Source organism: Lissotriton helveticus, chromosome 7 (genome assembly GCF_964261635.1).
Source record: "Lissotriton helveticus chromosome 7, aLisHel1.1, whole genome shotgun sequence".
Taxonomy (NCBI): Eukaryota; Metazoa; Chordata; class Amphibia; order Caudata; family Salamandridae; genus Lissotriton; species Lissotriton helveticus.
Genome location: NC_136068.1, coordinates 967,110,729 through 967,134,123, shown reverse-complemented (window position 1 = coordinate 967,134,123; position 23,395 = coordinate 967,110,729). Strand labels below are relative to the sequence as shown.

The 23,395-nt window shown below is 45.1% G+C and overlaps 1 protein-coding gene across 1 annotated transcript in view; it reads left to right on the top strand.

Moving 5' to 3' along the window:
- Window positions 1-23,395, top strand: part of MGAT4B (alpha-1,3-mannosyl-glycoprotein 4-beta-N-acetylglucosaminyltransferase B) — a 1,462,166-nt gene that overhangs the window by 1,242,121 nt on the left and 196,650 nt on the right. The window contains exon 13 of the mRNA XM_078653536.1: window positions 19,061-19,148. Coding sequence (XP_078509662.1) covers window positions 19,061-19,148 — 88 coding nt within the window. The remainder of the gene's footprint in view (window positions 1-19,060; window positions 19,149-23,395) is intronic.

The following is a 23,395-nucleotide window of genomic DNA, read 5'->3' as shown; positions in this document are numbered from 1 at the left end:
CTTCAGTTTCCTGTTTTTTTACTTTTTCATAATTTGGCTTTCTCAGTGGTGTGAAAGAAAACTGATGCTTCGGAAAGTTCATTAATGTCTAACACATCTTTCATGCAAATTGGCTTCGCAAGCGCTCTGCTGTCTAATCTGCTAGAGCACATAATGCTAAATTCTGTAGTTGTAGTTGCACCTTTCATACATTTCTTTCAATGCAGGAAGCGGAGGAAAGTATGTGATCAAATTGATACTCAAGATACACACTAAAAAGTAGATGCCTAGCTGTTCTCCTGGGAAGAAGTGAGCAGCCCTTGAAGAGTAGATGCAGTGCTGCCGCAGCAGCGGCTCCTGGCTGAGGGCGTCGGGGCTGTACGCACATAGTTGTGCAAGTTATGCAAATGGTATTTGCTAAGAAAAATTGCCATCCACATTACATTGAAGAACAAAATAAAGCTGATGCCTGGCAGTCTACCTTTCTCTTGCTCTCACTGACACGAGAGTCAGGCAGCCAGGCACTTGAGAAGCAGGTGTACTTGTGTGCCTGTGCCTACAGGCGTTATTTGCTTTAATTGTTTTTTAAGCAGGCTGGGCTGAACTAGTACCAGCCTGACCAGCTATTCTCGAGGGTCTCAAGAGACCATCAGTAATAACGCGAAGCAGCGTGACTTTTAATAGCAGCCCTGGCGTCTAGACTAGGACATCAGCACAGCCCTGCATTTCCTCGGGCTGCTTGTCAATCATACACAAGCTGCGAGCATGTGTAAAACACCCACCCTTTTCAAAGTTGTCAAAGGGTGGGGTGAGCATCACTGACTCCACCCCACCCGGTGATGAGTTTGGAAAGAGTGGGTTTACAGCATGATTAGCACGCGCAAAATATCTGTTTACAGCATATCGCCGGTTGCCTCATCATCTTCAGAGGACGCTTGGCATCCTTCTGGCACACTGGGCACACCTACTGAGCTACGTGCGTGCCAGCCGTGCCTTTAATTATTCAGGTCCAGAGCACAGAGTAGGGTCTTCTAGGTAAGCCAGGGACCCTCGCCTTGTGCCTGCCTGTTGTGTTGAGTATTCACTTTCAGCCTCGAGTCTGGATTCCTGCTGCTTCTACACAGCCTTTAGGCTGAAAACAAGCACAGGCTAGTCTTTCAACACTTCATCACCTCATGTATTTCACAAGGCTCTCACGTGTGCTATTGAATTTATTAGCACATATGAGAGTGCCTTGAAATAAGAGAGTAGAAGATTGGCTCTGTACAAAAGGGAACCTTTTCTGTAGAGCACATTCTGAGCTCACAATTTTCAAGACACGCTTTCATTTGTACTGATGAACATTTGCACATATGAGAGCCGCTTAAAATACGAGAGCTCAGGATGGGCGCTGTACTGAAGGATTGCTTTTTAGGTCTCGCCTGGCGTTAACGCGCATGCGCTGCTCTCGTCATGCGAGGGCTTCTTGGAAGCAATACGGTTCCAGAAGTTCGCTTTGTGCTCCACCCGTGTTTCCCATTGATGTGCGTCATTTTGCGTAACCTATTATGCTAAACGTGGTGTTATAATTGCTCCGGAAGGCTTTTTAGTCCCTCCTGGTTACCACCCTGTCCACTTTTTTCCATGTCCACCTGGACTGAATGCTTTACTGACGGCGTGACACTCTCCCCTTCATTACTCGGTGTATGCACTTTTTTATAGGGGAAAGCGCAATGTAAACAAGCGTCTACCAACAGCTTGTTTTTAATCCCCTCAGTACATTTCTGTTATCCCTACTAAGCAGCGGTTGTGTTTCTGCTCCCTCGTTATGTAGTTTCACTCATGCTACGCACTAATGTTCAAACTGTGTATTTCCAGTGTACAAACAATTGAGATTTTCCTTGTTACTATTGTTTCCTCCTTTTTGCTGATGGCTGGTTTCCAGGTTGGCTTATAGATTGGCATAGGCTGCTTTCTCTCAAGCGAAAGTCTCTGCTGCTTGCCTGTAGAACTGATTATGCAAGACAATAAGATACGCGGTCCTGGGGCCACTGAATGGAATGCTTTCCTTTAAGGAATTTTTGAACTGACTGCGCTGCAGTTTTGTCTGAAAGCTGGTGAAATAACCCATTTGAAAAGGGAGCTGGCAGATATGCTGGCTTGCTGTTGACAATATTTCTGGTAAACAATCACCAGTATGCCCGGCGCACAGCGATAATTAAAGTATAAACAACCGCAAATATTATTCAAAGTTGCACAAAAAATATATTCTATCATTCAAATCAAGCTTGAATTTCAATTACATTACTCATTGAAATCACAATCATTTATGAAAACTCAAATGTACCAAACGTTAATAGTTGTCCAAGCTTTACAAGAAATAAAGTTGAATGAGTACAAAATTTGTAAATATCAATCAATGTAGAAACGAGAATCAAATATACACATCCTAGCCTATGCCCAATGCATTTCAGGATTATGAGCACTGTGGAAATAAAAGACATGAATGAATGTAATGTACAAAAAATCTATATTGCAAAAACTTATAAGTGCACCATCAAACTGCCAACCTGGCCTCATGCCTGTGAACCATCGCTCAAGATCCTTATATGCATCTTACTGTAGGCAATAAAAGTAAGAGCTACCCAGTGAAAAAAGAGTTATCACCCTAGTGACTGTGAAAAATTATTGTGCCAAGAAAAAGAAAGGAAAATGTGCTTGAAAAATGTTGATGATCAATAATCTCAGTCTAAGAAACTAGCTTGTAATTATAGCGGTAGCAAAATGTGAAACCAGTAATCACAACGAAAAAACATACACTTAATATGGAGCAAACGAGTTAGAAAAGTTGCTCAACTCGACGACTCGCAGTGAGCTCGAAACTCCTGCAGAAAACAACGTGAAGATGTAATCGCTACCCCTATCTGAAAAGCCCCAATGTCTGATCAGAGAAGTTTAAAAACCCTACGTAACACGAGAAATGCCGAAACGCGTTCTCGGGGCAATATCCTTCTTACTGTGTGGATTCTGAATGAAAAAAAACAATAAACACAAGGTTGACGATTCGTGCCCCTGTGAGCTAAAACACTAAAGAATAAACTAAACACGCTTAACTGTTACCTCATCTCAAAAGGAACTGGATACATGCAAATTCACTTCGAAATGAGATGTACCCCTCGCGGAGTCCTCCCGCTTGCCGGTACCATGCGCTAACGCTGAGTCTAAAAGTTAAAAAATATGCACAACCGGTATAACATACTACTGATGTCTTTGAATGTAAATCTCTATGCGCAGCCTGACTGTAGTACGCCAGCTCACCTGTGTGTAGGTTCTAAACGGCTTAGGGTGATGTTTCTCCTGTTCTCTTACTTCGAAATATCTGGAAACCGTGCTTCCATTACGGGTCCCCTTCTAATCGTGCTAACGCCGCGAGCACGTGACCGTGCGTGCTCATAGAGACGAGACTAGTTCGCTAGAAAAACGAGCGCCATGTTGTAATGTTCCTCTGCCGCCTACTAACTGAATAGTGTTTCCAAGAGTGGAAACTTGATAAAAATTATAACACTAAGAGGCTAAAAAAGTGTAATATGGTTGTCAAGCATGAGGAAAAATGTGAATATCACATGTGTGAAACAAACAGATAAAAGGTGATTGAAAGTTGCAAAAGAACAATGAGGTTGTGAATCATTCACAGAAGTGCTACCCCCAGTGGAAATGTGCAATTGCTGTCTGTTTAAAAACCTTGTGGATCCTGTTATGTGAAAAAGTAAATGAATTGCCTCAAGAACATGCATATTTACAAACTCTGAGCATCCATGCAGAACAGAGAACACAACACAATGCCTATTAAAGGACACCCATGTAAAGGCAATAACAGAATCTCATGAACATGACAATGATTTTATATGAAACAAGACATTTCTATTCGGTCATTTGAACCCCCTGGTATCATTGTCTGTAAGAATTTTGTCCACCATACTTCTCTCTGCGCCAATGCCCTACTGTTGTCGCACCCAGTTTTGTAAGATTGTGAATTTGAGTTGTGCGATGATATGTTTATGTTCTAACCAATGTTTTGCGAAATGTGATTTGATGCTCATAGTACGGATCGTACTTTTATGTTCTGTAATTCTAACTTTGACTTTACGTGCAGTTTTACCTACATAAAGTAGCCCACATGGACACTTAATTGTGTAAATAACATTTGCTGTGTTGCAATCCCCATTATACCTGAGCTAAGTTGGTTGGCCAGAATGAGGATGGTTGCTGACATTGCCCAACATTACATTATTGCAATTGAAACATTTACGCATTCCTGTGTATTGTTGTATGGCTGCTTGCGGTGTTGTCAACATTTCTTTTACATTTTTGCTACGTGTGTATTCGAATAATGGTTCATCAACGAACAATCCATTAAAGTCTGGCTCATGTTTTAGAAGTTCACACCTGTTGCGAATGATCTTTTTAATAGTTAATGACCTGGTGAAAAATCTGGAAACAAAAACATGCCTGTTTGAACTAGCCTTTGTCTTGGAAATCAATAAATCTTAACGCTCTTTGAACTGCGTTTTCTGAATCGCCTGCTCCAACACAGAATGTGGATAACCACGAACCTTAAACTTGTCACTCTGTTCTTCAAGTGCTCTTTTCAATTTCTCTTCATCAGATGTGATTCTCTTGATTCGGAGCATTTGAGAATATGGTAAATTTTTTGTCAATGTAGGAGGATGGAAGGGGGGGCGTGGCTTGGAGCTCGGCAAGATGGCCGCACTGTAGTGCAGCTCTGCCAGCCATCATCAGACATCCTTTCATAATCCTGCCCCGGCCCTGTGTTTGGGACCGATAACCCCAGAACCGAGCTGCCCTTTGTAAGGGCATTCTAGCGACACCTTTTGCTGCTTTCTCCGTGCCGGGATTGAGGGTTTTAGACACCACGTGGCTGCCCGGGGCCACCGAGACGATGGCGGACTGAATCCAATAACCGACGCAAACAGTGAGGCTGCCGGCATCCGCCCGAGATCTGAGCGCCGCCGAGAGGCTCCCGAGGACCGCCCAGATAGAGAATACCCGGGCTGGGGCCGGGGACGCTGCCCGGAAGAGCCGTCGTGTGGCGGTAAGGCGGGCGGGACGGCGGCTGCGGCTGAGGCCCGGGGAAAGACAGCTACGCAAATCCCCGGCGCTGGGGGGCAGTGCGGGCCGCGCCGCTGAGAGGCACCAAACTGCGGGGGGGCGGCGGCTCTGAACACTACCCCCCGTTGTCATCGGCGATCACTGGGCGGCTCCGTGGAGGCCGTGGACACTGAATATCTCACACTCTTTGCCGTGAAGGACGGCGGCAGTGCGCCCCCCCCCAATTTTGAACTGCGCAAAGGGAATAAGCCGGGGCAAGCTGCGAACTTGGACTCTGAGATAGATTCGTCAGCAGCACCCCCCACGGCTATAGAAAAATCACTGGCGGCCATACAGGCAAGTCTTCAAGCCATCGACGGGAAGATCGAAGCGCTGAATGCTAGGATGGATCAATTCTCGACGAAACTGGATAAACACGCGGTACGTATAGGAGAAGCGGAACAACGCATAACTGATACTGAAGATGGACTCCAACAAGTGGATGAGAAGACCTCAGACATTACTAAATTGCTAGAAGTCATCCAAGTCAAAAATGAGGACATAGAAGCGCGATCACGTCGCAATAATATCCGCGTTTTAGGTCTGCCAGAGTCCACCAATGTGGGGAGACTGGAAGATTATGTGGAGGCGATGTTGCAGGAGATTTGTGGAAAAGATGAACTCTCTCCTCTGTTCGCGATTGAGCGCGCACACAGATCTTTGGCAGCGCGGCCTCCTCCGGGAGCTCCTCCAAGGCCTATCATAGCCCGCTTGCTAAACTTCAGAGATCGTGACACTGTTCTACGGATAACAAGATTAAAGGGCACGATTACCTATCAAGGAAACGCACTATCCTTTTACCCAGACTTCACTGCAAATGTGCAAGCAGCACGCAAAGAATTTAAAAACGTTAAAAAGTTGTTGCAAAAAGAACAGATTCCGTATGCAATGCTGCACCCTGCACGTCTGAGGATTGACAAAATGGAAGAGGGAAAGATCTTCCCGAAGCCCAAACATGCTATGGAATACGCACGTACGCTGAGACACCAGAGACTAGCGGAGTCCACATCCCACACGTCAGACATTGATGACTGAACAGTAAGGAGGTGCAAGCTGAGTTGCGAGCGGGATGGACAGTAAAGACTGCTGGAGGAAGAGAGGGGGCGGCTATCCTCTGAGGGCGGCTTATCTAAGGGGATGAATATTGCTTGTTCCATGATTATCTATACTGTAGTAAGGTCCCGCATTCCACAGGGTTGATGGGAATGGTAACTTATGATGGCTCCTCTCCCGCTGTCACCTGGGAGCGGTTACAGCTGCCACGACCCCCGATGGGTGATCCCCGATGGGACTTGTACTTGTTTAAACTGGGGTTGTTTAGGGAGTTCTCTGAGGGTCATGTCTTTAGCAGGTTGGGGACGCTGAAGTGAAAGGTGGGAGGAGGGGATTTTTTTCTTTTTTCAGTGCCAAAGGTTTACGATGTCACAGAGATTGCACCAAATTGTCACGTATGTAAGCACCATGCACACAACTATTTTGTATATAGAGGTTATATTGTACTCAAGCACTACGTATGAAAGGAGACACATATAATTGCATTACATGGAATGTCCGGGGTCTCAATTCTCCACAGAAAATCAGGCAGGTACTGGCACAATTAGACAGGCACAATATCAAACTTGCGTTACTACAAGAAACCCACCTGACGAAAGTAACAGAGGATAGAATAGCCAAGCGATGGGCGTCTTATAGATTAGCATCCTCCTATTCCTCATATGCGAGGGGGGTCCTTATTCTAGTTAAGAAAGGGGTGCCGTTTACGTCTATCAGGGCCAGCACAGATCAGGAAGGCCGCTGGGCAATGACATTGGGGAAATTGGGCAATGTCTTAGTAACCATCATCAGCTTCTACGGGCCAGTGGTGGACGACACTACTGCTTACTTGAATATGTTTAGGGAAATGCGGTCATGGCCCGAGACAGACATCATATGGGGAGGTGACCTCAATACACATCTGAAACCTGCAATGGACAAGTCTAACCAACAGGGTGCGAGGACGGTCAAAGTTGCTAACTGCATCAAAGACGGCATGTTAGAGTTTGGAATGGTAGACATTTGGCGACAATGACACACAGATGTCTTAGCAGGCACCCACATCACACCTGCGACATATAGTTGGTCCAGACTAGATTACTGGCTACTGAGCGAAGGAGCGAATAACTGGGTAACCGAGGTTCACACCCTCCCAAGAACACTCTCTGACCATAATCCTGTATTCCTCACATTATGCATCTCTCAAAACCCCCGCAAACCGTTCACACGGCGATTTCGTGCAGAGTCATTACTTGACCTGATATATGCTGACACCATCAAACATGAAATTACCCATTATTTTGAGACGAACATAGGGTCGGTAGAGAGTCAAGAGACATTGTGGGAGGCCTTCAAGGTCACAATTAGGGGTGCATGCATTAGTACGTCAGCGGGGATACTCAAGGACATACGGGGCAGACTGACCACATTAGAGCGGCAACTCAGTGAGCTGGAAAATCAATATGAGCATACACCTTCGACAGCCACGCTCGCTAGTATACATGAACATATCACGGAGTACAACGCCCTTGCTGATACGGAGATAAAGTACCTATCGAAGCGACACGTTGCCAGACGCTACGGCGAGGGTGCACGCCCTAGTAGATCACTAGCTGGCAGACTACAAAGTAGATAGTCCCATCTCCCGGTTGAGTGTGTGGTGGATGACACTGGGCAGTCCCACTTTTCTTCAGTCGCCATAGTAGACCAATTTTGGCAATTCTACTCCTCGCTGTACTCTTCGAAGGGTGGAATGGATGAGCAGGCTATGAATGACTATCTCGATGACATAGCATGCGCATGGCTGTCAGACGATCACCGAAAATACCTTGACCTTCCGCTGACGGAAGAGGATGTGACTGACGCCATCAGCTTGCTCCCGAATGGTAAAGCTCCTGGGCCAGACGGGCTTACCGCCGAATTCTACAAAGCACATGCTGACATCTTGGCGCCTCATCTGTTACGTATGTACGCAGAGGCGTTCGAATCGGGCCACCTCCCTCCCTCATTACGTCAGGCAATGATCATTACCCTTCTGAAAAAGGACAAACCCCCGAATGTTGCGAATCATACCGTCCACTATCTCTTATAAACCTAGACGCCAACATTTTGGCCAAAATTCTCACTACAAAACTACAGCCACTAATGCCAATGCTGGTGCTCCCAGATCAGGCTGGGTTCATTCCTGATCGTTCCACTTCCCTTAATCTGCGCACCATCTTTGCCATGCAGCACGTACTGAGGCCAGACCTCCCAGCCGTAGCAGTACTACTAGACGCCGCTAAGGCATTTGACTCCATAGAGTGGAAATATATGATACATATTTTGCGAAGAATGGGATTTTCCCCCATTTTTATACGCTGGATCCAGGTATTGTATACCGAACCGTCCGCAAGAGTGAGAGTAGGCGGAGACACGTCCGAACCGTTTGATATTGGTCGCGGTACACGCCTGGGGTGCCCGCTGTCCCCACTACTTTTTGCTATCGTGCTGGAGCCACTGGCATGCAAAATTCGGCAGACCCACAGAGAGGCAGCCCTTAATTTCCGTAATCGGCCGGTAGGGATCTCAATGTATGCGGACGACATGGTCCTCTACGTTCGCGAACCTCAACAGTATTTATCACCTGCCCTCCGCGAATATGTGAAGTTTAGCTTATTCTCTGGTCTCCATATCAATTGGGATAAATCCGTCATTATTCCTCTGACTGCTGCCACCGCCCCTCCTACGGTTGAATATCCCCTGGTCTGATCCGCAGACCCTGTCAAATATCTGGGAATATGGATTCATAGAGACCCCGAGACAGTTGTCACAGCCAACTACGGTGCAGCATATACGGCACTAGTCGCTCAGGTCGACAGATGGCTACACCTCCCACTATCTCTAGCGGATAGGATATCAGTCATAAAGATGGTAATACTCCCCAAATTCGTATACCTGTTCTGCAATATACCGATCCCGTTGACCAAACATTTTTTCCAGACTATTCAAACACAGGTACTGCGACTTGTCTGGGGCGGCAAAACACCGAGACTAAGCTGGCGTACACTATCATACTATCATTGACGTACGAACGGGGCGGGTTTAATGCATCCGATTTTTACATATATTATCTGTGCTGTCAGGCACAATACGCCTACTACTGGTATCGACCACATGACTTTACACCACACGTAGCGGTGGAGGAGGGGGATGCATATCCAATACCACTGAGGGGCATCATAACGCACACCCAAAGACATATTCCCAGGGCTGAAATAAACGCTTTGAATACCACGATAGCGGCTTGGCAAGTGATTGGACGGCGGACGCAGAAACTCCCCTTGTATGCCCCTACCATGCCTATAGAGGGACACGCAGCATTATCAGTGGCCCAAGACAAGGGATCTAAACAAGCACTTCGTGAGGCAGGCATAACATGGATGAGTGATTTATTCCCGGAGGGTACATACATCACCAGAGACGATTTGTCATATATACACAATCCTACACTGCTATTTCAGTTCACTTGCTATCGCTTGGGGCGAGCAATTAAAGATCACTACACTTGCTTCCCGGCTGAACCGGAGACACTGTCGGCTCTGCAGATAATACTCACGACCCCGACGAGAAAGAAACTGATCACTAAATTATACAGAGCAACACAGCAGGATACACCACTGAACTCTGGGGCAAGCCTCATACGCTGGAATACTGAAATAGATCCCCCCATCACAGAGGAGGAATGGATGAAGGTATGCTCACTTACGGGGAGATTGACATCAAACAGTAACCTCCGCATTATTCACCTCAAATTCATCCATCAGACATACTACACTCCTCAAAAGCTGTGGAAGATTGGCCTCCGGGCATCAGCTGAATGTAAGCGATGTGGGCTAGGGGAGGCCGGTTTCATACATTTAGCATGGCAGTGTAAGCCAGTTTTTATTTACTGGGAAAAGGTTTTGGCACTTATTACTGTAATGACAGGACTAACCCTGCATAACATTCCATCGCTTTGTTTGTTGGGTCACGATCCCCAACTACAGGGTATGATGGGTAGATTCGTACATCTAGCCTTGCTATTGGCGAAAAGACGCATCCTGTTTACATGGGATAGTAGACTGCATCCTAAAGTGGACAGCTGGTTAAAGAATATGGTATACTGTAGAGACCAGCTGGAGACATATGCCGAAGAGCTCCCACTCTCTTCACGGCCCAGAGACGTGTGGGCCCCTTTGCGGGAGTATTTATTGACCTGTGCGGATCTGGACTCTAGCTGAACGTGACCACTGTGGACTCCTTGTCTAACATTTCTTACGATGCCCAGATAGAAGAGTTTTAAATGTGGGGTACTGGACGTGGGAAATGCTTTTATACCTTGCAATTGACAATTTACCTCTGCTGGATGTATAATGCCCGCTCTTACATACCATCTGATGTAACCTTTGGCTTTGTTGTGTTGAAGTTCGATGAGTATAACATGCTGATGATCTTTGCCTGGACAGGCATATGTTGTACGAATATGGTATGCTCAATAAATTTCATAAATAAAAAATGTAGGAGGATGGAAACTAGAATATAGTAACAAATTGTTTTTGTCTGTTGGTTTGATGTGTACAGATATCTCAAAATGTTTTTCATGCTTGGTTATCACAACATCCAAAAAAGAAATGCTGTCATCTCTAATCGAATACGTGAATTTAATACGTTCATTCTTCGTGTTTAACACATTGATCAAAATTTCCTAAGATTCTTTGGAGTTTTTCCATATAAGGAAAATGTCATCAATGCAGCGTGCATAAAACACGAGATCTATACTCCATGCTTCATCTGAAAAAATGTACTCTTGTTCGAACCAAGTCATGAAGGTATTCGCATAAGCCAGTGACCCCGAAAAACCCATTGAGGTACCGCTTATCTGGAGATAGAATTCATCTCTCCATTGTAAATAGCTATGTTGTAAGCAAAATGTTAGTAGTTCCAGTACCAAAACTTTATTGACACAGGTTTCCGGTAATTGTAATAAGGCCCATTCACTCGCTTCAATCCCTTCCTTGAGTGGAATTGAAGTCTACAGAGAGGTCATATCAGTTGTGCACAAAATCGAAGATGGTGAGTATTGTTCACTGATGTTCTGAAGCAAGATGAGAAAATGTGTGGTATCCTTTACATAACTGCGCCAAGTTTGAACACATTTCTGTAGAAAATGATCCACTAGTCGACCAACAGGTGCGAAAATGGAATCGCACCCTGAGACTATAGGGCGAAACGGAGGGTCATAAAGATTCTTGTGTACTTTTGGCAGCATATATAGTTTTGGTCTTCGGGGATGAGAGGCTGTCAAATACTTGCGTAAACCTGTAGTGATCCAAGACATCTGTTCAGCCTTGTCCAGAAACTGATTTAAAGTTTCCATGATGATATTGGTAGGATCCTGATCGAGCTTAATATAAGTGGTAGCATCTTGTAGATGTTGTGATACTTTGTATTCATAAAAGCTTGTGTCCATCATGACCAGGGCCCCACCCTTATCAGCCATTTGAAAGGTAATTCTATCGTTGTTAGCTAATTCTTTGATGATGCCAATCTCATGTTTTTTGAGATTCATCGAGATCTTAGGATGCAAATTCAGTTATGCGACATCATTCTGAACAAGATTTTCAAATTAATCTAATACCTTGTGGGATACTGGAGCAATGAATGAACTCTTTGGTTTGAAGAGACGTAGTTCGGGATTTTGTTCTTCAGCCTCCATTTAAAAAATCTCCGATGTGGGAACCACGTTAGTTAAAAAAAAATGCTTTCATCTTAAGTTTCTCAGAAATCTGAAGATCGCTATGTCTAATTCTAGAGGATTGGTGTGGTGTACTGGAACAAATGATGTTCCTTTTTCCAAGACTTGTTGTTGGCCAGAAGTAAGTGGTATTGATGATATGTTTATGACAAGGCTTGGCCCTTGCTTCTCAGGCTCCTTGCTTCTGCTTCTTTGTCTTTGTCTTTGACCCCTCCTGTTTTTTTTAGTTCTGGAGGTCTTCCAGCCATCACGTCACTCAGGTGGAGAGCATCACTCTAGGCACAGGCTGTCATATTACATCTGCATTCACAAGGCATCCATTGTGGGCGGTCGATAACATAATAGACTTTAGCCCCCTCCCCCTCCTCATGCAGTCCAAGTTGTAAATCCCCTCTCCCACCCTCAGGCAAGCAGAACAGAGGTGACTCCTCTGTGCTTACTCCCTGCTGCTCTAGCTCATCCATGCTGTTACCAGCTTTATTTTGACTAACGGCATTCCTTATTTCCTGTATTTTAATGATCATCATTTATATACATTCTATTTTTTTTTTATGCACAGTTTTACCATTCTGAGACTCGAGCTGGCTTCCTGAGGTCCAAAGTCGGCAGCACTGAAGGTTTTGCCACAGAGTCTCTCCTGCTGGCTGGGCATAAGGGTCCATGTATTTAGCTGCAACTTCCTTAATTTATCTTTTCTCGCTTGAAGCGTGCTGCCGGCATCAAAGCTTACTTCCTGGGGTTGTCCTCATCTCCATTGTGACGCACTCTCACCCATCCATTCATATCAAGCTGCAGCTTCCTGATAGGCCCTGGGGGCGGGCCATCCACCAAAGAATGTAAGTCCAACTTAGATGTGTCTCTTTCTGTTCATCTACTTTATTGTGTAAAATTAACTATCATTCGGGTCAGTCGTGAAATGTGTAGGTGTAATTCAGTCCCCAGCACTCTGTCTCTTTTCATCTCTTGCTGTTTAATCCCTCTCTTCTTGGTGTTCCAGAGTCGCTGCCTTTCTTGTTTTCGCTACCTTTCTTGTTTACATTACCTATCCAGAGGAGATAACAAGCATTTGCAATGCAATAGGTCTCGCAGTTACGCGAGTTAAAGCTATTGGCATTGTAAATTATAATGCCTTTTATTTATGTTTTTAAAAAGAAAATAAAAATAAAAGGCATTGTTATTTGCAATGACAATAGCTCAAACTTGCATCATTGGGAGACCTATTGTATTGTAAATGCTTGTTGTATAGAGTGCATTCGGATCTCCTGTATTTCAAGGCGCCTCACCACTTTAAAATCCCACCAGCTGACACTGGTGGGGCACCCTCATTGGTGCTGGAACAATTTTCTGACTGGGGTGCTGCCACCGATGTCACATCATTGAAATCATAGGGATTGTGCAAAAGCAAAGCGTTTCACGCATATTCTGCAAAAGAGTAGCAAAGGTGTAGTATGTAGCCAGTGGTGCATTTTGGAGCACACTAACAAACATATTAATAAAGCGTGCAGTGGTAGCACACTGTAATTTACGGACAACATGCGTTACATTTAAATGGTCATGTGGCGCATAGAAGAAGGAGCCCAGGAGACAGAGGTTTGAGTTATGCAAAGGTTCTTTGTTTCTCTTTGGAGGGGTTTTCTAAATAAACTGTAGACTGGAAAACAGATGGGAAACACAAAAGTTCTTCTATCTCAATTTGGAGATTCCGGGGTAATGTAGGAGGCCTTGGTCTTCTGCTTCCTGATCCTCGTCCAGCGATTCCAATTGTCCGTGACTCAGGTGGCAGGGGAGGGGAGACAGGAAAGGGGATAGAACAAAAAGAGGCCTCGTAAGGAAATGTATTCAAATCCGAAAGATAAGAGAAAACCGGGAACGGGGAGTGAAGGTACAACAGAAAAGCAGACCGTCGCCAGTGATACTTTAAATACGCTGAGCGCTATTGAGAGATTTTGCGTCTTAAAGGTAAACTCGGCTATGGCGACTTAGCGGGCATCCCGCTCCTTCCTCCGTGTCTCCCAAACGGCCCCCAACTGGCTCTGTACCTTTGTAAGCCACGACCCTCCGGGGCCGTGGCAGGCTTGAGCGTGGTGCCGGAGGGGGTCCGGCTCCCTCTTTTTTTTTTTTTTGTCAAATCTATTTTATTAGCATTTTATATCAGTCGAAAGACAGTGCAATATTCAGATAGTGTAATAGGACAATCCAGGCGCACCAATGCATTATTAACAATTCTCAGATCGGCTTGTTGCACAGTCCTGAGGACATGTTTACACTAACACATTCGGGGGGGGGTCCGGCTCCCTCTTTCTTGTAATCCGGTTCTCGGGTGCATCCTTCTGAGGGTCGTTTCACTCCGCTTCCCTTCCAGGATCTGCAGGGCTCCGAAGTCCTCCAAGGCCAGGCGCGATGAAGAAGGTCCTTACTTCAGGCTCCACTGGTGCGGGCGGCTGACTCCAGGACGAGCACACCAACTCCTCGGTCTCTTCCTTTTTCAAGGAGAACACATCCGCTGACCAGGTCACATGATCTGCCGTGGAGGCTGAGGAAGCTGATGTCTTAAAGGGATACGGCTCGTCAACTGTGGGAGTCTGTGAACAGAGGAGGGGACAGGGTGATAGGTAAGGCGGCAACAGATCATCAGTGGGAAAGGGGTCAGCCCACTGTACTTTACCACACACCCCCACCCAGCCTGTTCACGGTCGGGGAACAGGGAGAGAAAATCTGTGTTCCCATTTTCCGACCCTTTACGGTGACGTACTTCAAAGGAGAAGGGCTGAAGGGCCAGAAACCATCGGAGGACTCGTGGGTTGTTCCCTTATTCCTGCTCAACCAGAGTAGTGGAGCATGATCCGATACAGGAGGAAATGGGTACCCTCAAGATAGTATTGTATTTTTTTCTATTGCCCATTTAATGGCAAGGCATTCCTTCTGTGTAATGGGGTAATTTCGTTCCCTGGGGAATACCTTACGGCTAAGGAAGAGGATAGGATGTTCCACCCCGTCTGACACCTGTGACAAAACCACCCCCAACCCATTTTCAGAGGCATCTGTCTGGAGCAAAAAAGGTTTTGAAAAATCCAGGGATTTGAGAATGGGACCTGTTGTGATGGCTTTTTTTAGATTCTCAAAGGCCTCTAGAGCTTCAGGGGGCGGGAGCAGGAAGTGACTTGGCTTAACACTCTTTTTTAGGAGATCTGTAAGAGGTGCGGAGAGGTCTGAGTATTGAGGTATAACCCGCCGGTAATAACCGAGGAGCCCGAGGAAAGCACTTACTTCTTATTTTGTGGTTGGGAAGGGAGTCTTTCTGGTTCCGGTGGGGATCCACCGGAAGATTTTCCGGAGCTTGCGCAGGGTGTTGAAGCATGAGGATGAGATGGTGTTGACTTGCTTGGTCATCGTGAGGGAGGAGTCCAGGATGAATCCCAGGTTGCGTGCGTGGTCCGTAGGTGTCGGTGCGGTGCCCAGCGCTGTGGGCCACCATGAGCCGTCCCAGGCGGATGGGGATGGTCCGAGGATGAGGACCTCCGTCTTGTCTGAGTTCAGTTTCAGACGGCTGAGCTTCATCCATTCCGCAACGTCTTTCATTTCTTCCTGGAGGTTGGTTTTGGCGGTGGCTGGGTTTTGGTGAGGGAGAGTATCAGCTGGGTGACGTCGGCGTAGGAGATGATGTTGAGGTTGTGTTTGCGTGTGATGGCGGCGAGGGGGCTCATTTAGATATTGAAGAGGGTTAAAAGATATAGCACTGGCCTGGCTATCGTGTGGACAGCAAGATTTTTTTACGCACCCCATAACATTGGAAGAAATTATGGAGGCAATACAGAAATTACCAAATGGGAAAGCTGCAGGCACAGATGGTCTGCCGGCAGAATTTTATAAAAAGTATATTGACCAGCTGGCTCCATATCTTTTTGAATTATATATGGAGGCCGTTGATGTGCAACAGCTCCCTCCCACGAAGCCCTAATTATAACACTCCTGAGGCCAGGGAAAGAGCCTGATAGGTGCGGCTCGTATCGCCCACTCTCCCTTATCAACACAGAGACTAAAATTCTTGCTAAGGTGCTGGCCAATCGGCTGAACCTCCTTCTGCCGGGGATGGTCCTCCTTGATCAGTCTGGATTTGTGCCCACGCGCTCCATTTCACACAATCTCAGAACACTATTCTCGGTGCTACGTGTATTGGAGCCCAATTTGCCTGCGGTGGCGGTCCTCCTGGACGCAGCCAAGGCATTTGACTCGGTTGCATGGACATATATGTTTACGGTCTTGCACTGCATGGTGGTGCCTTTTATCTACACGAATTGGATAAAATTATTGTACACAAACCATCTGCAAGTATACGTATAAATGGGCAAATATCTGACCCTTTTCCGATGCGGCACTAGGCAGGGTTGCCCCCTGTCACCCCTCCTTTTTGCCGTGATACTCGAGCCCCTGGCCTGCATCTTGCGTCAGCGACACACATGGACAGTGATTCGCTTTCACCAGCGGCCCCTGGCAGTATCGATGTATGCCGACGACATGGTCCCATATGTCTGTGAACCTAACACACAGCTTGAAAAATGTATTCGTGAATACATCCACTTTGAAAGACACTTTGGGCTGGGCATGAATTGGGACAAGTCGATGATACTCCCACTCACTGACAGCACAGCACTTCTGTGTAGTTATAGTTCAGATCTAGTTAACATATAATATGAATTTTTGGTTTTGCTAATAACTTTGGCTCAGTTGGATGACCCTTCACAAAACTTTCAAAAAAGTTAATCCATCTCACTTAATTCCTGGAAGGTCTCTGGTGATCCGTCAAGTGAGGGCCGAGAAAAAGGGAGGGTCCCATAACACATTTTCCCCATGTATATAGGGACATTTGAACAGAGCTACAGCCAAAACTACTGAACAGAATTACACCAAATATGGGAGAAAGCTAGGTCTTTACCTAGAAACAGTGATTTATGTGATTTGGTGTAAATCTGCTTTGCAGTTTTTGATAAATAAAGGTTAGAAATGTATAGCTATCTGGACCGTTGGACTGAAATTCATAAATTCACAGCGAGCACTCTTATTGGCTGACAACTACATGAAAAGAAATGTTGCAGTGGCCATTACACAGGGCTTGGTCCCAGTCTTGAAAAGTTTTTGGGAAAACTGCATAGCGGCACAGGTAGGAATACCGTGACCCTCTAGCCCATATAGGGTAAAAGGGACCTTTCCTGAGCAAAAAATGTAAAACAAAAGTTATGAAAAACAGCGCGTGGGGTGAGTGTCTGTGGGAAGTTGACAGCCCACAGGTGTATTAGGGTCAGTGCAGGGCCCACCCTCTGGCCAGACACTGCACCCATCTCCACACCTTGCACTGCATAAGACATGCAAGGCTGGGCTTTGGCTACCAGCTGGGGGTTACTTATGGTAATTAGATCTTGCTTTACGTTAAGGAAATCCTAGAAAAACAGATCTAAAGTGATGTCATAGGTATAGTAATAATATTTTACATTTGCATTAAACTTCAGAAAATCACTGACAAAACTAAATGTAATTGAGGTTATAGTTAAGTAAAAATGTCTGTTAAAACATAACATTTTGTACTCCAAACACTGATTCAAGTTAACTGAAGTAACTAGATCTTGTGTCCCACTATGCTCTGCTTACGACCTCAAAATGCATCACTTATAACACGTTGATGACATCACTGATCATCTCAAATAATATAATTTATAGCATCACTGGGTATGGTGGGGGCACAAGTTCTAGTTAGCTCACTAAACTATAAGTGGTGAATTTCAGTGTTTTCCGAATTTAAAATGTACTGACATTTTCACCTAACTATAACCCCAATTTAACCTTTGTTTTTTCAGTGAGTAAATGGACATGTGTGTAACAGTTACCTTTACATTGACTTACTCTTAGTCTGTTGGCTCTTTCCATTTCTTAGAGCCCTCCGTCTTATTTTTTGCCATTGGTCAAGTCAGACCATATTCGCTTCTTTTTCAAACATCACTGCTAAGCACCATATTTAAACATTCATAGAAGTAGTGTTTTTGATGCCAATTATAACCACAGTTTGAAAATGGATAAGAATCTACAGACTTAAGATTAACAAGTAAAATCACATAACCTTTTCCTTTCCACTCATAGAATTGTTCACTGAATGAATGGATTGCCCTTCTTCTTTCCCAGTAAAACAAGAGTTGTGAGCTGGAGCTGAAGATGGACAACATTAACATAATTGTGTGTTTCTCAACAAAGCCACAACATTAACTGAGTGGCAATTGCCAATTCTGTGCATTTTAGTGCAGTAGGTTCAGCCTGGCGCCTTATGATACAATGCAGGTTTTCACTACAGATGATTTTGTTTTACTTGCATAGCATTTTTATGTTTTATTGTGTAAAGCTTCTCTCGACGTTAAACCATTAAAGTGTCAGTTGTTTTATGGGCGTAAGAACACACACATTCCTACCTCACTCAGTATTTTTGGCTTTCTGCTCTACGTCATCTCTTTCATAAAGCTACCATATTTTCTATTTATTTTTTTAATATTTCTTTATTCATGTTTTACAACGATAAGCAGTTACACTATACTCCCATCTCACATTCAGTGTAACATTTAAAGTATAAAGGTTACTAATAATGAATACACATCTGTTTTCTATTTTTAAATCATCCATCTGTCTTTCCCTCTGTCTTTCCCTCTGTTTAATTTGTGTTTCTTTCTCCTCTTTCTATGGGGTCTCAATTTGTTCTTCCTTAACGTGAGGTAAGGCAAAGTATGGCAGAAGCCTTTGCACTAGATGGAGCCAAATTAACACAATGGCCACAAATTGCATTTTCATCAGGATAAGGTGAATGTTCTAAAAGTAACAAATAATACCTACAGTTTACAGTTTCTGCCTTAGTTAGCATCTCCCTTCTTTAACTGCCTCTTGTGTTTGTTCTCTTATCCTGACCTCTTCTTGCACTAATCCATTTCTGTTCATCCTAATTTAGTAGGCTACAGACATCTAGTAGACAGAACACCTCTAAAGTTGTGCCATGAAGTAGAGACTGATAGAAATAGTATCTTGCTCTCTTACAGCTCTACCTACTTCCGCTTATAGCGAGTGGTCTAAAATGTATTTTGGTTCCTTTCACAGAGCCTTCAGTCTGATAAAGAAGCTCTACAGGAAGGACGCTCAACACCACCAAAATACCGGCGAACTTCTGATGGTTACATACAGATAGGTAGGTTGTGTGTCTAGCTTTGTTAAGAGCCTTTCACAGTAGATGTGGACTGTATAACACTGATTCTTCATGTGAGATTTTACAGCTCTTTGACTGGCAAGGGGGTAAGGTCTCTGTTGTAGACTTGGGAAGAGATTGAAAGCTTTTAATAAGTGCTGCTAGCTTTGAATGGAGGGAGTTTGAGGCAGCTGTGTTTTCTATATTACAAATATAGGTAGGGCATCTGGTGTTTCTCTTTGTTACCACGGGTAGCTTAACCATATCTAGATTATGACTGAGTGGACTTGGAAATGTAGGGTAAATCCACATTGTAAGTTAAGAGATGTGGGGCTCCAGTAAGCCATGTTCAAACTGGGGCTGGTTACAGTAAATACCATACTATGCTGGAGAAGGGGGAAACCAGGCAGATGCAGAATGGCTGTCTGATCCATCAAATCTGCATGCACTTGTAACTGCTGAATGAGGAATAGCCACATGTTGCTACCAATCTTGTTAAGATACTTACAAAGATCTTCTAAAAGTTAAGAATTTCCAAAATGAAGAAATACACCATGACGAAATCATACAGGCAAAACATAATGTTAGAGGAATCCCACAAAGAGTATGCTTTTGTTGAAAAGGTAGACTGCTAATTAAAACAAAAAAAATAGGCATCAGCAGTCTTTCTTCTATGCCCTCTGACCGCAAACATTTAAAACAATTTTTTTTAAATTTTATTTATCATTTTCTTAATGCAGACTCAGTACAACAACACAGTGCAAGAGAAAGCTCCATATCATTACATCATGCAGGGCGGCAGATCACAGACAGAACCATGTCCATTACAGTAGATAGCGAATACTCAGCAATCAATTCTTGAATCCTTGGCTTAACAGTGCTGTGCTCCCTGGTACGAAAAAAAGGAAAAACCACCTGGACTAATAGCTAGAAGGGCAGAAACCCCAGAGACAAAGGCGTAGGGACGGTCAAGGCTACGACCAACGGGGTCAGAAGGAAACCAGCGGCCGCCGGGGAGCGCCGGAGAGGCAACCCCGAGAGGAGTCTACATGCAGCGCATACAGAGGGCGGGGTTTGGAAAGATGATCAGGCATCAACAGCGACCGCCGCGGACTCGGGGCCAGCGGGGAGCGCGGGAGAGGCAACCCGGGTAGGAAGCAGCTGACAGGGCGTCAAAGGGTGGGGTAGGAAAAGGCGATCAGGCGTCGTCCACAGCAGCGGCCGCCGCGAACTCAAGGCCGGCGGGGAGCGCAGGGGAGGCAGCTCCACCAGGAGGGGCACGGGAAAGAAGATAGGCAACCAGAGGGCTCCAAAACTCAGAGAGGAGCGTTTGACAACGGGAGGCATCCTCCAGCCATGCCGCGATCTCAGGAGCGGACGACGGCCCCAGCACATAGCTATCCTGCGCCTCGCAGCACCAGGAGCATGGCGATCAGCCGGCGGGAGGCATCGGGACAAGGCTTCATGAAACCAAGAACACAAACAGGGGTCCGGGCGTACGTCCGCATCGGTAATGGCAGAAATAATGGAACAGACCTCTATCCAGAACCCCTGCACCTTAGGACAAAGCCAGGACAGTTGAGCAAAGTCCGCGGCCGGCGCCGAACAGCGCCTGCAGGAGTCCTCGGGGCTAAGCCCCAAGCCGTGAAGATGCACCGGAGTGCGATAAAACCTATGTAAAAACTTGAAGTGGATCAAGCGAAGCCGATAGTTCGGGGAACGTTTGGTAGTTTGGTTGCAACAGTAAACCCTATCGGCGTCCAAAATCTCCACACCAAGATCCACGCTCCAAGCGTTGCGCGCACGGGTCGAGGAGATGGGAGAGGCCAGCAGAGTAAGGGCGTACAATCTGGTGACAAGTTTGCGTGGGGATGCCGAGGTGTACATGTAATCCAATGGCGGGAAGGTTGGCGGGGGGTGCGGGAAGGTCGGGTGTAGTTTCCGGCAGGTGGCACGCAGCTGATAGAAAAGGAGAGTGTCCATCAGGGATCTGACCGCAAACATTGAGTAAAAGGAAAACAACAGCAAGGAAGAAAGATGAACTTGGCACAGGTAAGAATAGAAAAGAGATTAGGAAAAGGGAATAGGAGTAGCATAAATGGATTCATGCTTTGAGTTGTAAACGTTAGAAATAAAATCCGAAGGATGTCGAGCAGAGCATGACGTTATAATGGACTAGTGTAGGGTGAAGAAGCAAAATATGGGTCAGTCCAGAAAGGGTTAATTGAGAGGATCCCCCATCACCAAGACAAAAAGCAAAGGAAAAAAACCCATAACAACCTCATAGAATTCTTCCCCCCCTTAAAACAAATAGCATAGCAAAACAGAAAGAGCACCAGAGGAAATTTATTTCTCTCCAAGAAAGACTTTCACCAGCTTGGTTTTGTTATCCCTGGCTATAGCCATTCTTGAAGATAGTCATCAAAGAGGGTCGTAACCAGTTTCTTCATTGTACTTTCTCTTGATAACTTGTAAATCCTGACCCCACTCTTTCAGCCTCTCACTTGATGGAAGGAAAAAGAAATCATCCAACACTATTGCCCATGAAACTTTAATATCATGAAAAGAAAGAATTGCCAACCGACTTGGCATGGTGGAAGTGAACCCATCTCTAGGAGAGCAAGTTTGTCAAATTCAGCAGCAGATTGCGTGCTTCATCGTACTGTGTGGTCATTAGCACACATGGTGCCTCTGTTCAGTCATTGATCTGTGGGTATATGTTCCACTTGCCATTTATCACTGAAGAGCTGTTATGGTGTACATGTGAGTATGACACCGTGGCAGGTAGTCGTCTGTGCAAAATGGCTTGCCTCTTTTAGCAATTATGGATCAGTATACCAGCCGACTGGACTACTGCCCTTCTCACCAGCCGACTGGACTGCGGCAATGCCCAATACGTAAAATCACTGCACACTTCCTACAGAGACTTCAGACCACACACAACGCCGCAACTAGACTCCTCCTCAGCCTTCCCTGACAAACCCACATCACACCCCACCTCGGGCAACTCTACTGGCTCCCCGTGCAGTAGAGGTGTAAATACAAGCTGCTGACCCATGCACACAAGGCTCTACACAACCACTGCCTAAAATTCAACCGGCAGGCGATAAGACTACGCTCCCCCTCCCTCTCACTTCCCCATACTCCCCGCATCTACTGAAGCAGAAGTGGAGGATACTCCTCATCCCACATCGCAGCAAAGACCTGGAACAGTCTCCCCATGCAACTCCGGACCATCACCTCACTCCCAGGATTCCGAATGGCCCTCAAGACCTGGCTGTTCGAATAAGCCTCCTGCAAGCGCTTGGATAACCTATCAGTGATTATCCGTGCTTTATAAATCCTGATTGATTGTATACTGTAGAAGCTCTGCTGTACATGAGTACCTAAAAGGCACCGGCAGGAAAATGCATTTGAAGAAATTCTAATTATCAGAATGTCAAAATATAACCACCCGACCAAGTCCAGACAGCAATTTCATGCTATAAATTTGAAAGTTCTATGTTCTTCATGTTTGATTTTCATCAAAATCGCATACAAATCCCATGTAGAATACCATTATTTTGATGATTTTCAAAATAGTCACCTAGACAAAGTCAGACTGACAAAACTTCATTTTGGAGAAAAGTGAAACTGACAAAGCTTTATCTTTTATTAGTAGAAAAGGGTTGTAGTAGTCTCTCTTCTATGTCTATTGTAGTCAGAGTTTAAAAAAAATGGAAGATATTAGAGGGTGCTGACACTAAGTTAAGAATGGAAAATTGAGAGTGTAGATGATTGGTGATAAGGTAGGTTGGTTTGGGGAAGTAGTTATAAGAAAAAATTAAAGGGGGGAAGCAGAAGGAGGTTGCATGAGTGACATTAACGTCAGGGATGGGAAAAATTTGAAGGGGTAGAAGAGAAAACAGGAACATCTCGCTAAAAAAAAAGAAATCCAGACTAGCAGGGGGTTAACATTGAAATCCTCATTAAAAGCCAAAAAATCAAAAGTGAAGAAACTAAAGTTTTACTTGAGTGGCTTTCAGAAGTTTGGTATTGTCAACATGTTGGAAGCCAGTCTAAAAGAAAAATTTGTCAACAATTGTTCAACTAATAAATAAGTTAGAACCATTTTCTTCATGTTTGGTTTTCATCTAAATCACAGTTAACTGTTTAGCAAAGAACCTCAAGTTTCTCAGGGTAGGTTAGTTCAGACATATAGCCTAGCTGTAAAGAAATGTATTTCTAATCTGAATCCTTATTGATAGAGA